At 36.2% G+C, this 16,732-nt stretch overlaps 1 protein-coding gene across 5 annotated transcripts in view; it reads right to left on the reverse strand.

Moving 5' to 3' along the window:
* Positions 1-1,477: 1,477 nt before the first annotated feature.
* camsap2 (calmodulin regulated spectrin associated protein family member 2) overlaps positions 1,478-16,732 on the reverse strand; it is a 70,614-nt gene continuing 55,359 nt past the window's right edge. For 3 of the 5 annotated variants that reach the window (XM_018093633.2, XM_018093632.2, XM_031901043.1), the window contains 6 exons: positions 15,526-15,749; positions 14,991-15,063; positions 13,992-14,116; positions 12,379-12,411; positions 11,254-11,372; positions 1,478-9,057 (listed from right to left, as the gene is read on the reverse strand). In XM_018093633.2, the coding sequence (XP_017949122.1) occupies positions 8,752-9,057; positions 11,254-11,372; positions 12,379-12,411; positions 13,992-14,116; positions 14,991-15,063; positions 15,526-15,749 (880 nt within the window). In that variant the 3' untranslated portion in view covers positions 1,478-8,751. The remainder of the gene's footprint in view (positions 9,058-11,253; positions 11,373-12,378; positions 12,412-13,991; positions 14,117-14,990; positions 15,064-15,525; positions 15,750-16,732) is intronic. The other 2 variants (XM_012962489.3, XM_002932151.5) reach the window with 1 other exon arrangement.

The raw sequence follows: 16,732 nt of genomic DNA on the forward strand, positions 1-16,732 counted from the left end.
ATATCAGCAGCCTTCTGTCGCCTCGCCGACTTGCCATACACGCACTGAATATTGTACAAAACGAGGTTTCGTACGATATTATCGGTGTGTGTATGGCCAGCTTTAGTCCTTCCCAATTCAGTGGCCTATTGGCCCATGTATGGGGTCGTCTGACAGACTGCCCAACCCATATCTAAAAATATTGCATATCTCAACCTCACCAAATAATTGGATCTGTTAGTGTACGACAAGCTTACCTTATGCAAAACAGAAACTGTGGGGGAAAGAGACTAAATGCTCATTGGCCAGATACAAAGTGATAAGAAAACATTCTTATTCATTTTCAGATTTCCTCTTAGTGTTTTCATGTTTCTCTCAGCAAGTTTCATCTGGCCCATGATAGGTATGTGGAAAAAGAAGATAATGAAATATGCAGAAATGAAGGAATATAGTGAAATGGAATATAGTGAAAACATTACATTTATAAAACAAAAGTCAGGAATGAACAAAGTCAGAACATGAAGTGATAAGCTTTATATTCATAGAGTCATATGAATATATATTTATTGCAATGTTATGGAGAAGCGAAAAACCTAGCGATGTTATAGGGAAATTCAACAGAGCTTGTCAATAAGAGCAGTGAATAAATGGTACCTTATTAATTGCATAATTATGGGTAAAAGAAAATATGGAAACTAAAGCTTCAAAAATATATTGAACATTTGGTTGCTCTTTCCTTTGGCAAATATTTTACAAACACACATACTAACACAACAACATTATATGATAAAACAAGAACAGGTATGTGACCTGTTATCCAGAATGCTCAGTAAATTGCATCTCTATACATTAAGGGGCAGATTTAGTGTGAAATTAGAGCTCACCACTGAAAAATGTACCCACTTTCTATTCATTCCTCTGGGATTTTTAGAAGCGTATTTATTAAATGGTAAACTCTAATAGATTAATGGAATGGAGCACTCATTTCACACCATATGATTTTTAGCAGACTAAGGGGCAGATTTATATCTGCCCTTTAGTCTGCTTAAAATCATTTAAACAATAAATAAATCCAACAGGATTATTTTGTCTTTAATAAGAATGAATTATATCTTAGTTGGGATCAAGTACAAGGCAGTGTTTTATTATTACATAGAAAAAAGAAATATGAAAAGTTTATTATTTAATTAAAATGGAGGCTATGGGATATGGCTGTAATTTGAAGCTTTCTGGATAACAGGTTTCCAGATAATGGGTCCCAAACCTAATACCCACACCCACAGTATATAAAGTATATAGGTACTGTACCCTGCAACATGGACAGCTATATAACATATATTTGCATTAAGATATACAATTGTTAAAGCTTTGAACATTTTGGACAGTATTCAAATACTTTTTCTTTAGATTAAAACCTCTTGGTAGTAGTTTCCTACAGAGACCAGTAAATAAGCTCGGCAAACTCTCGGTTTGTCAATGGATGGCAATAACACACATCTTCCTGTGACATGCTTTTATTCAGATAACTACACTTGACCAAGAAATTAGCAAAATGACAATGTATACAGCTTAAAAAATGTTGCATTGCTAAACAAAAAGTTGAACTTTAAGCACATAATATTTCATACAAGAATCAACTTTACTTCACCGCACTGCAATGGAAGCGCTCTCGTTAGCTTTGAAACGGACACATTTTAGAGTAAAAAGTGTAACAGTCAGATGTAAATGTTAGAAATGAAAAACAAACATAGGGAAGGGTGTTGGTAAAATGAACTTAGATTTCCTCCCCCCTCACAATTATAACAATCCTTGTAAATTCGCAATCTTTTATAAAAACATCAGCGGTATTTTTATTTGACAATACATATGGTAAAATCCTTTATTGGTAAAACCCTTTTTCATTTTAGGTAACTTTTATCTTGGCAAGTGTAAACATTAGTATTACATTCACTTGAAGCTAAAGCAACGCCTATCACTGCTGCAGTATGATCCCAGGCAGTGCAATCTTTGTATGTGAAAGTGGAATTATTATTTACACAGTCAACAAAATATTGAAAAACTGCAGAAATTCTCCATGTGACAGAATGTAAAAGTTGCGACCTCCCTGCTGTTGTCCTATAGACATGTTTCTAATTTGCTTTATATGCGAGTATAGATACTGGATTTTTCTAACATTGATATGAATTTATGGTAGAAAACATATCCACTACAAGTTACGGTCTAATTATTACAGAGGAAAATTTAAGATTTTCTTTAAGTAGGACCCTAATTTCAGGGATTCCTGGATATTGGGTTTTCTGATTTGGATGGAAATACATGCTTCTGTGGGCAAATGGAGTTAAGTCATTTAACTCTTTCTGCCATTCACAACCGACACATAAAACACCGAGCTACATGCATGTCTATAGAACTCAATGATCCCTCTTTGCTTTTATTTGCTGTATTTGAATAGCAAACGGACACCGTACTACATATATAATTTGCTTAATCAGGTCTGGAAGATAATGGGGACACTGCTTTCTGACCCCAGTATGCAGACTGCAGTAGTTCTCTAAGGGACCAAAAAAATACTCATTTTGAGAATCACTTGCTTCCTGGTGATACATGCTATTATTGTGATGTAAAGATAATCTCATTTTCCTGCTCCCATGTTTAAGCGCTGATGTGATGCTCAATGTTGGGTGAAGGAAGCCACCAATAAAAAGAATACTGCAGTAAAAGGTGTGGAAGACAGGCAAAAACACTTTGTGGCAAAATAAATACCCCCAATGACATTATCATACGATTCTGCTTCTTTTAGCCTTGCAGTAATGAAAGTTCCCAGCTACAATATGCAGGAGCCTTGGACCTCATATGTATATTTATTTATATATTTACATACATGTCTATATACACAGTATCTTTACATAAGAGAGAGCAGGGATATTCAACCGCTGGCTCACCTGCTATTGATAAACTGATGTTCTCTACATCGCTGTCAGCCAATGGAAGCCACAGGTTGCCAATTCCTGGGTTTGAGCTTCAGATCTCATTTACATGCATGCGATATTACACAGATACATAGTATTAAAAGGCAAACATCCTGCAGGCATTCAGAAATGTAGGTTTGTTCTACAGGCGGCAACATTATCAAAAAATTCTTAGGAAGAAAAGAAAGTTAAAATACATCTACAAGTTAAATAATAACCAAAAAAGGGGGTTCAAATACTTCGCTGCCATGGATCCATCCACGTAGATTGCATTTTGTTTCAGATATTTTCTTTTTTTTGTAAAATGCCAAAATAATTTGAACCTAAACATTTCAGAAATTACAATTAATACTTAAAAAAATGACATTCATTCCTTCAGAATGCTAAATGATTAAAATGCAATACATAAAAACAACAAAAACATAATACTTTTTGCCATACATTTGTTTATACAGAGTAACTGTTTTCTATATCTTTCCTCTTGATTTAGAAACTACAAGATGAGAGATAATCCTGTGCTGGAAAGAGCCTTGTAAAGCCTGTCCGACCATCAGATACACAATAAAGCAAATTAAATAATAATACTCTCCATTCACACCTCTTCCATAATATGTTATGCCTCCCTGCACAGGGAAGCAACAGCTTCATGCTAGGAATTGGGGAGGGTTAAGAGAAAACTGTAGCTAAAATACAAACTCCTATTGTATGTCTCAGTATGACAAATAAATACAAGTTTATAGCACCGGTATTTTTACCCATCATTTATAATTAGTCTTCAATGGCCATTTTGGAGTGCAATGGCCGTGTGAGCCTGAATATTTGTTTGAAGGCCAGAGTAGGCCATAATAATTGGATTAGTTAAGCTGCTAAAAAAGAATTAATGACAGTAATGCAGTTCCCTAGACTCCCTTAGGTTCTGTACTGTAGAGGACCTTTATGACTGGTTTATATGAGAATCCCACAAGGCACGACGCACACACCACGGTTAAAGAAAAAATACTTGAAGCCATCTGCCACTTCCCATTCATTTGAATTGCAAACATGTTGCCTATGGCAGATGCCAGCCTGAGTGCAGTGGCAATTTCAATGCATTAGCAGTCAGGGAATGAATAACTGTATCTAGAAATTAAATTAATTGTAGGGGTAATATTTCTGAGTGCAAGTGCGACTTTGCTCTAGATGTCAGTGTCCCCTAGTCAATATATATAATAATATATAATGAATATATTTCAGGACACATCTAGGCAATATGGCAGGTCTCATTCATGTACAAAAGCGAGGGAGCAGAGAAGAAATATTGTGTGCAAATAAGTCACGATCTGACACAGTGTCTATTTCTAAGAAAATCATTAAAAAAAAAAACTCCAATTCATAACACGATTTTGTTTTTCCTTAATAGCTAACAAGTCCCTAACATTCATGCCAAGCATAAAAAAACGACCAGACAGCATGCAGACTGAAATCTTAAGTGCTTCAGTGAGTACTCACTCATTTTCTATCACTTCCCTAAATAGCTGTCCTTAAGGTTTTTCTATGTGTGTGTGTGGTAAGCACAGTGTAGAGTCACTCAGCCACTTAACTGCATATTACCCAGAATGCAAAAGTCTGACGAATAAGCAGCATCTACTTAAGAAATACCTTGTGACACAGGAAAATTATTTTATGGGAGGCAATGTAATAAGAGTGACATGTAAATGCTACTTATAAAGTAGTTGCTATGGGTTACTAGACTTTGCACAAACCTTGTCACAAACCATAGTCCTATCTATTTCTCATCTGCAGCAGCGTTACAAAAAACATAGGCCTAGGTTTTAGAAGAAACTTGTATAGTGCCCCACCTTAAATGGGAGTTGGTGCATAGGATGGATTTAGCCACACCTTGAAAACTTTACATCTTTTACAGTGGATGACATTGGGGCAGGGCTATCATGTTGGAGTTATGAAGTGGTAATCAGTAATTAGCTTGTTGCCACACAATTCTTGCCCTGTCCGGATATCCTAATTTTAAAATCCAGACAGGCAGTTTTTACTTGGACAGCCCTTTTGAAATTTCCCATTTTTCCCATTTGTGCATAGCAATCTCTTATATTAGATTTCTTCATCTTTTTTTGAGTGGGACCTAAATTCAGTCTGTAATTAAAATATCGATCTCATTTTAATAACTATATATTTTAGGTTTGGAGCCCACAGGCTAAGAATAAACCTAAGTAGACAAAAATGGGTATTATCAATGACAATATATATTATATATATATTGCATTAATGCTGGTTTAAACATTCTCTCATTGCCTCCGACTACTGAACATTCCTTTAATAAAAAAACAAACACACAAAAAATCTCTCTTTAAGAGAACAGACCCTAACTTTTCTAACTGCTGAAATAAAGGTTGCCTTTCAGCATCAAATCTCTGTTGGTCCTAAAGACAAAAACAGTTGATCAACATTTGATCTCAATATATGTTAGGTTTCATTCAAATAATCAAATGTAAATTTGATTATACTGTTTAGCGCATATCAATGCACAAGCCACCTAAGATTTAGTGCAGGAGACAAGATAATTCTCCTATGAAGAATATAAATTAGTATAGTTTTTTTTTTTTTTTTTAACAATGAACTATTCTATGAAAACTATGGCACAGGCTCAAAAATGTGAATTTACAAACAGGACACTTTACAAATCGAGTGTTTTAGTGTATGTTGCAGTTTAAGCTATTTTGGCAGGAATGATTAGTCCAAGTGCATTTATTGAACTTACAATGTGCATACCAAGCAATGAACTGTCCATGCTCAATTACTGAGCTATCAAAATGGAAAGGGTTATTGCTTTATCTAGAAGTATATAGAGTTGCTTTCAAGTTAGCCAACCAGAGGAATAAGTTAGAAAAAATAAAATCTGATTGACATATTTGTCATGCCAGAAAAAACTATGGCATCTTGGAACACTGACTTTTTTCATTTTTAAAGAACATGGAAGGCAAACATTTTCCAATTCCATGTGATGAAACACATATTTCCAATACACATTACAAACTACCTACCAGTCCCAGTGCTTTCTTTCTTCACGCCCTTTCCTATTTCTTCCTAGTTTCTTCTAAGTTGCTGTTCCCTTTGTGGTCAAAACAGCTGCTGACTACTGAAGCCTTTGGCACCTTTTTGGTCCACCAGATGTAAGTATAGCAGTAAGAGTTTCCGACTGCTTTATTATTGGCAGTCTGAACATGCCAAGCGGTATGATCCCAAACAACCTGATTGCGAGGTAACAGCTGTTACAAGCACAAGGGCAGCTATTTTCTAACACTGTAGGTGCATAATCATCACCACGATTATCATCTATTTATTTAGAGCCAGCAAGTTACGTAGAGCTTTACAATAACTTATAACAGGGTTTTACAATAACAAGGGTCACATAACAAAAATAGAACTGGAGGGCCCTACTCACAAGGGCTTATATCAGAAACATGCATGTTTTATCATGGCTAATTAGAATATGTTTGCCATACCCTTAAATGTAACACAGATATGCTGTATTTTATACAAAAGCTACACGTAACTTTCCAGGGCTGTAATCTTCTTCCCATTTACATTCAGTATTTATGTGGAATAAAAAAAACAAACAAACTTTACTCAGTTCAGTGAGTTTAGATCCACATCACTAGAACTTTGTTAAAAACGTCCTTATTTACTAGTACAGCTATGGGATCCGTTATTCGGAAACCCATTCGAGAAAGCTCCAAATTACAGGAAGGCCACCACTAATATAATAATCTAATTTTTAAAATTGATTTCCTTTTTCTCTATAGTAATAAAACAATGCCTTCTATTTGACCAAGATATAATTAATTCTAATTGGAGGCAAAACAATCCTAAAAGGTATCATTCATTTTTAAATGATTTTTTAGCAGAGATAAGGAATAGAGATCCAAATGGAAAGATCCATTATCAGGAAAACCAGGCCAGAGCAATCTGGATAACAGGTCTCATACCTGCATAGCTAAGAACCTAGAACATTTATAGGTGATTTTTCCATTTTTTCTTTACTGCAGAACACCTACTAGATTGTAAACAAACATGAGAGCACAGTGAGCTAATAATAAAAGATTAGTGAGAGATTATCCTTCTAAAAAAGAACCCAACTGCTTTATATCTGAAAAGTAAAAACCTCTTTGGAACATAAGTCCTTTATTAGCTTCTCTAAGCAAAAATGTCACTATTCTACTAAATATTAGTGAATCAGTGAACTTACGGAACCCAGTGCTGTAATAGATTTACTTGCTTTGGACAGGTGGCAGGGGTATTGCCGTCAGAAAATCCACTGGAGTGTTCTTCCTATACTTCTGGACATACTATGGCTGCTATCATCTGGACTACTGCCAGTGATTTTTTAGGGCACAGTATTACTAGCTAGGTCTGTAAGTGAGTACTGACCTACTGCCCCATGTTGGGCTTTCTGTCCTTAGAGATTATCTACTGGGCACATTCACCTGTGTAAGATTAGACTACCACACACCATGTAACTTCATCACTGTTTTACCCAATCCCTATACAAAATTGATTTTGCTTTAAGAAAAACAAAAATCATTTGATGTTTTCTGAATTATATGTTAGAAAACATACCTAAAATGATGTGACCCCTGTGCTGTTGCAGTATAAAAAGAAATCTGTACTTTCAACATGAAAGATTTTGCAATGCAATACTTTTAAGACAAACAGCAATTTAGCTTTTAAAAGAAAACAAATAAAGCACCAACATTAAACATACTTTTCCTTTCCTTTATATAAAAAGTGCATACCCATTGGAACTCTATGACTTGCTTGCAGAGGCTCTTTTTGCTTTTTGCTGATGCCAATATTTTTCACTGGAATGAATTCAGTGTTCCTGTTCCACTATGACATTGTCGGGTTCCATTATAGTTTAACCACAGCCAGCCATGTAACAGACAGTAGAGTGATGACAGAAAACCGTTTAGGCTTTAGCTAGCTGATATAACATGACAAATAGTTCCTTTGATATCAAGGTGAAAATACCCCACTACAGTAGCAGTTCATCATGAGGTTTCTAAATCAGTAATGTAAAATAATAAGGTCCAAGCATAAATTAGTATTGAATAACTACTAGCTGCACAATCACACTTTGCATTCTGGGAATGTCAGACTCATGGGAACTTTAGTGCTTACATTATTCCCTGAATAACTTCTTAAGTTCTTTTATATAACTAAAAAAAATAATTCTCTGTAAAGGATTCTCTCAAACACACACTTACTGGCTTTGTACATACTGAGGTAAGCTGGCCTGCTGCTCCTAAGAATTTTATTACAGCCAAAAAGCTGATGTATGCCAGGCCATAAGTTGCTGGTCCCCATGGCAGCAAAACCCTTAATATTGTCCTTCCCCACAATAACAAATCTTCCACCCTTAATATTTACTCAACATCACATATGTACGCAAATGCAGAATAAAAAATAATACATAAGGCAAGAGATGTCAAGTCATTCTACTCACCACAGATGGACAAATATCAGTGCTTAAGTGTCAAAAAATGCTTGTGTTCCTAGAATTCAGGTAAACACACAATAGCCCATCCCAGTCACATCAACACAAAGTCTTGTGATAAATAACCAATCCCATCCCCATCCCTTCTCCTTTCCCACCCACATAATATAAGCCCTCGTAGTTACTGTCCTACATTCCAGTTGTGTGTACAGACAGCAGTTTAAGTGTCTAGTTTCGAGCTCTAAATGTCTCATTGGCAACAAAGAACTGCTTTATTTCAAGAGCAAAATAGCTGATCCTTAGTGGGCCCAGCTATGCCTTGGGGGATAAGAGTTTTTTAGGGGTTACAGGTCTCTTAGCTTGCCACAGGTGGCTGTGAATGGTCACAGCATCCACACTGGCCGACAAGGTTTTGGCAGGTATGTGGCTGAACTGCTTGCGGTCGGAGTTATACTTGTAGAGACCATCGATCATCTTCCTTGAGATAGAGCGTGGTCCAATGCCTGTCAGCTTGTTAATCTCCTCCATCTCTTGACAGTAAGTGTAAACAGAGCGAAACTGGCACCCAGCATCGCGAAAGAGGATTAGGAAGTTGTTGGCATTGGATTTTTCCATTTCCTGTAACAGAGGAGGGGGCGGGTGGAGAGGAGAGAGGTTTAAATAGAAGACAATTATAGATGTTATAGCTGACCTTCAGCTTGAGCTCAGTGCTAACACAATTTCAATCCTGATGCTGTTTCTAGCTCCTAGTCAGGGTCCAATGGTCATCTTTTTTCTTGCATATGTAAGTTTAAAACCAATTTTTTTTTTTTGCTCTATTTTACAGTTCCATAGAAAATATTACTTGTAAAATAAACCACAATATCATAAATCCGAAACCTTTCGAGTGGCACTTTTTTAATAGTATACTCTAATCTGTAAAGGAAAGCTTAACCTCACCATTTTTCACACCTTATGGGCAAAGACACACACAGCACGACTTTTTAAAAAGTTGTGGCGACTAATCGCTGTGCTACAAATGACAAATGTTGCAGTGACTCGTATATTAATCTATGGCAGCTACATCACAGCGATTAGTCAAAGCTACAGAGTTTTATTTAAAAGTCACGGTGACTAATCGCCCCTATTGTCTTCGCCCTAACAGGTCTGGTGTCTACAAACAATCCTATTCACTTACCTATTTGCCCTTTCACTCAACAACATTGTAACTAAGATCATTTTAGGCTTTTAGTGTCTGAAAATTTCTTTCCATTTTCTTAAAAAAAATCATCTGTACTTCTGGTAGCTTTATTGGTCGTATGACCAAAGCTTCACCAAGAGAGAATTTTAGCAGTATATACAAACAAGTATATGCAACTGCATTCTGTATTTTAATTGATTTCTGTATAACTTAATTTGTTTCACTTTAACATCAAAATGTATTAGGAATGCAACCCTACGACTGCAGAGATAACTGTTGAATAATACTGTATAGTGACTGAATATGGGTGTCTTACAGATGTATGTAAAAAATGATTGCAAAGACAACTGAATGCACTTTTTTTGTTTGTAACATTGAGCATACTCAATAAACAAAACAATTGTGTATCAGGAATGCACGGTTTACAGGATTAGGTTTGGGATTCGGCTGAATCCAAATTCTGCTAAAAACGGCTCTGATTTGGCTGAATACCAGACCAAATCCAGGACACGAATCCAAGATTCAGTGTGCTTAAAATTTTGCACATTCTACAAGGACACCCTGGAATTTTCTCCTTCATTTACTGCATTTCTGGCATCCTCTTCTAGGTGTGTATCCAGTTTGATATTCGCCAAATCCATAGGCAAGGATTTGGGGATTAGCCGGAATACTGAAACGCAGGGTTCAGTGCCTCCCTAAAGTGTATGTTTTATTATTACACAAAATCAACAGTATAATTAAAACTGGGACAAAACAGAATGCATGTAATGTTTGAATAGCAGTGTGCTAGGCCCCTTCTGGAGGATGTCAGCCTATCCAACAGACAGTAAAAGCTAGCAATGAGCAGTCTACTAAACCCTAAAAATAAATATTGTTTCAGCATCATAATAGAAGTTATGATCCAGGTCTTTACAGATGTCACAGAAGCTCCCCATCTTGGATTGTTAGTGTCAGTGACACTCACTGTTGAGAAGCTGAGCTTAGGGGTTGCCACAAATTATCAAGCAGAAAATGAGGTTGGCTTGTCATATAAGCTGATACTACAGGGCTGATTATTAAATTCTGATGCTAGTTGCACTAGTTTCAGAGCTGCCATATAGTAATTATCTGTATTAATTACTAATCTGCCTTTAATTGTGACATTTATAATCTATATACACAGTATATTGTGCATTGGTCCCTAAGCTCAGGTAAGTGACAGCAGCACAGAGCATGTGCAGGGAATCAGCAGAAAAGAAGATGGGGAGATACTGGGGCATCTTTGGAGACACATATTTGCCCTGCTGTGTGGGGCTGTGGATGCCTTGGGCTGGTACAGAAGGCCAAAACATAATGTACAACATTTGTAGCTTACTTCTTCAGTAAAAGTTATGCAGTATGGCCTCACAGCTCATAGTCCAAACCCAGCATCAGTTTACAGCTGCAAGCATACAGGGCTTAAAATGTGGCAGAAGGTAGACAGTTGTATTATGGTTAATTTCAATGAAAAGAAAACTGAAATATAGATTACAGAGTGTACCTTTAGTTGTGCTGGATTAGTGTCACAAGCTCAGCATACATGGCTACAACTAAAAGTATCTTCAGTAATAAAGAAACACTACTTCTGTCTAAATAATAAGCCAAACAAAGCGTACCTCTAAAATCTTGTTCTTCTGGCCTTCATTCACTTTCCCAGCCAAACAGCAGTGAGAGAGAGCATTCTGGATGATGTATTTGTTAGATTTAGCACTCGGCTCCTTGTAAAGTTTTGGACCTGTTGAAATATATATAAAAAAAGCTTTAATGATAGGAACAAAATAAGAGCAATCACCTCTCACTTAGCACAGTATTCTACTGTTGTTTTTATTGATTTGTATTCACTGTACTGTGTAAATGAACTGATTGCCATATGGATAGATTATTAATGTTAGCAGGGACCAGCAACAGAGGGACAGTTCAAATTCTTATAGTACACAAAGTGAAACGGATATTAGATTCCTGGTGATAGAGCAGTCACTTGCTATCCTCAGAGGCAACTGTGAAAACTGCGGTCCCCTAACCTGGCGCAGTATTATGTCTGCATTTAGTAAAGGGTTTGGTAACAGAAAAATACAGAAAAGGTCTGTGATTTAAAGGAGCTGTACAAAGCAGAGATTATTATATTAACTGGTTACACGGCTTAGTGCCCAAAGTATGTGAAGCGTCTTCAACCATACGACAATCTTTTGTTTGTATTTAAAAAATAAAAATCTGTATAGCAGTACTTTTAACATTTTTATCTATGAAGGCAACATAAAGTACATACTGTAACAGTCTGCAGACAGCTGCTTGCTCTCATTAGTAATAGTTCAAATCAGAAAGGACTTCGTATTATCATAAGCATGTGCCAGCACTGGTGCACAGACATTGGGGGTCATTTATCAAAACTGGGCAAAACTGCCTGTAGGCAGTAACCCATGGCAACCAATCAAGTTGTTGCATTGATTGTTCTACCTGCAGCTGGCTGAAAATAGCAAATCACTGATTAGTTGCTATGGGTTACTGCCCACAGGCAAATTTGACCAGTGTTCATAAATGAGCCCCAATGTGTACCACTGGTATAAAGAAATCGTAAACACGATAACACTACCAAGAATGAGGTATACAAAAGAATGAGAATTTAAGCTCTAAGGGTCACTAAGCACATAGTTAAAGCAAAGTAGCAGCGGAAGCCAGCTAATGTTATCAGTAAGAGGAGACAAGAACTAATAGACCTCTACTGGTGGCTAGAGAGACCTCACCTAGAATATAGTGCCCAATCCTGGAGCCAATATCTACATAAACAAATTAGACAAAGTTAGAAAAGGGCGCTGATAAAGAAGTGCATACTAATAAAAATCACTATAAAAGATGATCAGCAGTTGGACAGCAATTAATAAAAAATATATGGACAAAATATATTAAAGCCAACTTTCGATAGGTTTAACCAGCAAAAACAATAACTAGCTTACTGCTTTTCCAAGAATATTTCTTTAAAAAATTGGCACTGCTGAAATGGCATTTATTTTCCCTATTTCTGTAGGGTGCGTGACTTGATGCTCAACATTATTACTGTAAAACATATGTGAAATGGTAGTGTAGTAAACCAATTTTAAATGACTTAGTTTTATAGAAACAGTCAACTTAAATAAAACAGAAGTCACAGAGGATCTCTATGATCATATACATTATAAAGTTTAAAAAGTTGCATATTATGTCTGACATATTTCTGGTTCCAAAAAGCACTTGGTCTGCATAATTTGCACCTCACCTCAGGAGGGATTAAGTTGTGTATATTCCTAGCAACATTCCCTCTAATTTTTTCTTGGCTATGTGCACTAATTCTTTATATGCACCATAATTTGTAGTGTGCACTGTTACAGGATAAGCAGTGACAGCTTGAAGACAACAGGTTATAGCACACATTATAAATATGGATCATAACTATATATCCAATTTAATGCAGGATGTGTATATATAGTTCTGCTTGCAAGTACTGCACAGTATCTGTACTGAAATAGAAGCACAATATGCCCTTAACATTAACCTCCCATCTTCATTGCTTAAACTATTACAGATTAATTTTGACTTCACTTGGGCAAATCCCTACCTGGATTACCTAGGCATAAAACATACCACACAATACTTCCAAGCTGTAGACCTAAATTATGTACTGATGTTGGCAAAAATTAAATCACTTTTTTATAAGTGGCAACATTCTCAATTATCTTTATTAGGATGGATCCATGCAATTAAAATGCTGGTTTTGCCTTTGCTTCTATATCTATTCCAAACACTGCCCTTGGATCCCCCTAGGGGCTTCCTCCAAGCACTACAGAAAATGTACTCCTGCTTTATTTTGGACAATAAACCTCCTAGACTAGCACACAGAATAGCTACCTGCCATAGAACCAAAGGGAGCCTGGAAATCCCTGGCTTTACCCTCGAGATCCCATCCACTAATTTCAAACCCATTTATCTCATATTCTATCAAGGATACTACTTGAATTATGCAGTGACAGAAACCACAACTAAAGGTTTGACTGCTCAGCATTTTATCCAAAAAGTAAAATCTGCCCAGTTTATGGTTATTTTTCCTTTCTGATTTCTCCTTACTTAAACTTTGCTGTTTTTCTAATTATTTTACATTTTATTAAACCTGCTTTTGTCATTATTAGTCCACCTTGTACAGGTGAAGTTAAACTGCAATTCTAAATTGAATCAAGGTTCTTCTATTTCTTCTATTTTGCTACCAAAACTTCTGCAATGTGAATATATTTACCTAAGCAATATTCTGTACTAAATAACTATGTACCAATTGTGATAAAATATAGTTTTTTTCAAAATAATTCAGATACTCATCCTTATCACTCACCAGTGTACTCGGTTGCAGAAGCCACTGAAGAAGTAGTAGAGGCATTTTCCCAATCTTTTTCACCATTACGACTCCCACAACGACCAGGAGAGAGATATCCTTCTACTGATTCTGACCTAAAAGGACTAGACAATAGTGCAACTCAAAATACAGAGTAGAACTGAAATAACCTCATACTCCCTCCTCTGTTAATTTACTTAAAGGAACAGTAACACCAAAAAATGAAAGAGCTTTAAAGAAATAAAAATATAATGCACTGTTGCCCTGCACTGGTAAAACTGGTGAGTTTGCTACAGTAACACTACTATAATTTATATAATAAGCTGCTGTGTAGCCACGGGGGCAGCCATTCAAGCTGGAAAAAAGGAGAAAAGGCACAGGTTACATAGCAGATAACAGATAAGTTCTGTAGAATACAATAGTGTTTTATCTGTTATCTGCTATGTGCCTGTGCCTTTTCTCCTTTGAATGGCTGCCCCCGGGGCTACACAGCAGCTTATTTATATAAATTATAGTAGACTTTCTGAAGTAAAAACATAACTTTTACCAGTGCAGGGCAGCAGCACATTATATTTTAGTTACTTTTATACACTTTAATTTTTTGGTGTTACTGTTCCTTTAAAGGAAACAAATCCTGCAAATGTAGGCCTGTGTGTGTTCAAATAGGATTACCATTACCCTTCTACATTTACTTTTTAAGTTGGACTGCAGGTAAAACAATGTTGTTATAATTACACAGCTTTATTAACAAAGCTGCAGCAATACCATCACACCTTGAATCTGAGTAGCTATCCAGACCGCCCAATTCTCAGTACATTTTTTTTTACAATATGTAAGCAAGCAGGGGCAAACTCCCCTGGACATGAGCAGTGGGATTTATCAGTGGAATTTAGCCAGAACACTCTGCAAGTGGATGCTTCAACATTAGTGCTATTTACTAGAGCAGCCATAACACCCACATTCAATGCATGAACAATGTTTCCAAAAAATAGTAGCTACCTTGGTGTTCTTTTGTCAGAATTCACACTTTCATTGTCTCCTGTGTTCAAAGATGCCAAAGACAGACTGGAAACTGCAAAAAAAAAAAAAAAAGAAAGAGCATCAATATACACAAGTAGTTCCTTGTGAATTGAAACCCTCTGTTAGAAAAACTAAGAAGCTACAAGTTGTGACACAAAAAATAATTATCACTTTCAGATGTGGTCTTCAGTTATACATACTGGATTATAGACAAGCAACCATGTAACTAAACAATTTTCCTTAGGCATGGCAGCCACATTTAATAAAACTGTGAAACTCCACACCCCTCCAAATCATACATTGTAACATCTGGAAATATCCCTAGCAGATGATTTTTGTATTAGTACTGATTGGTTGTTGCTCAGTGACTAATCTCCCCATCTATCACAGCCCTAAATGCTACTGTTACAAGGCCTTCATACATGAATAAAGACAACAATCATGGCAATCATTTTGTAAAGGCAGTAAAATTATTCACGTGTAATAAATTTTATACTGCAGTTTTCTAGGTTACCTGGAGGAGCTCTCACAGGGGTTCTAGGGGACTCCAATTGATGGTCTCTGTGAATAGATTTGGGGCGAGGTTTTCTGGGTTTGCCAAGGTTGGCTCTAGGTTTTATAATGGAGTCCATATCGGCCATAAGTTTGAGCTGCTTCCTTCGCAGGTACTCCTGTTTAATAAACTCTTTTCGGGCCTTTTCATCTTCCTTCTTACTACGTTCTTCTTCTGATTTACGCCTGTAAGAATCAAGCAGCCAAATAAGTAAGTCATAGAGCACAGTTGCTGGATTCAAAAAAATTCACTAGTCTAAAGGTCTGTAAAAGGACTATAACACACCAAGAACTACGGAATAAAGTCACTCTAATAGATGTACATTTTTATTTAAAAGATTACACAAGCAACTTTTTAGGCTGAGGGCATAATGTGATAATGACCTCACTTCCTGTAATGTTTAGTTACAGCTTCCTAAGAATGTTCCAAGCCTGCAGAAACAGCACTTTTATTCAAGCTGATGAACTCTAAATGTATTTCTGATAATTTTAATAAATTTTTCTATAATTATTACTAGTTCATAAGATGTGCCCTGATATTTGTACAGGTATGGGATCCCTTATCCGGAAAACCGTTATCCAAAAAGCTTCTAATTACGTAAAGCCTGTCTCCCATAGACTCCATTTTAATCAAATAATTCAGAATTTTAAAACTTATTTCCTTTTTCTCTGTAATAATAAAACAGTAGCTTGTACTTGATCCCAACTAAGATATAATTAATCCTTATTGGAGGCAAAACAATCCTATTGGGTTTAATTAATGCTTTATTGATTTTTTTAGAAGACTTAAGGTATGGGGATCCAAATTACAGAAAGACCCCTTTGTCCGGAATACCCTTGGTCCCGAGCATTCTGGATAACAGGTCCTATACCTGTATTTAAAGAGGTATTATATATTATTTAAATAGGTTGAAACCTTCCAATTCAAAAATGAATTGCTTTTTTATATGTTTTTCTTTTGTTGTCTGAAACGTAATCATGTATTCATAAACCTTTCACTCCTTCTCTGCAAGTAATACATATTTTGTAAGTTGACATTAGCTATTTAAGCACAGTTTGTAGTCTATAGATGAACCATGTATGTTTCTTTGCAGAGCTGGGCACAGAACCCTAACTCTTCATGTTGTTAACGTCTATCTATACAATTAATCTTTAATGCCAGTGCAAGT

This window comes from Xenopus tropicalis, chromosome 4 (assembly GCF_000004195.4).
Source record: "Xenopus tropicalis strain Nigerian chromosome 4, UCB_Xtro_10.0, whole genome shotgun sequence".
Taxonomy (NCBI): domain Eukaryota; kingdom Metazoa; phylum Chordata; class Amphibia; order Anura; family Pipidae; genus Xenopus; species Xenopus tropicalis.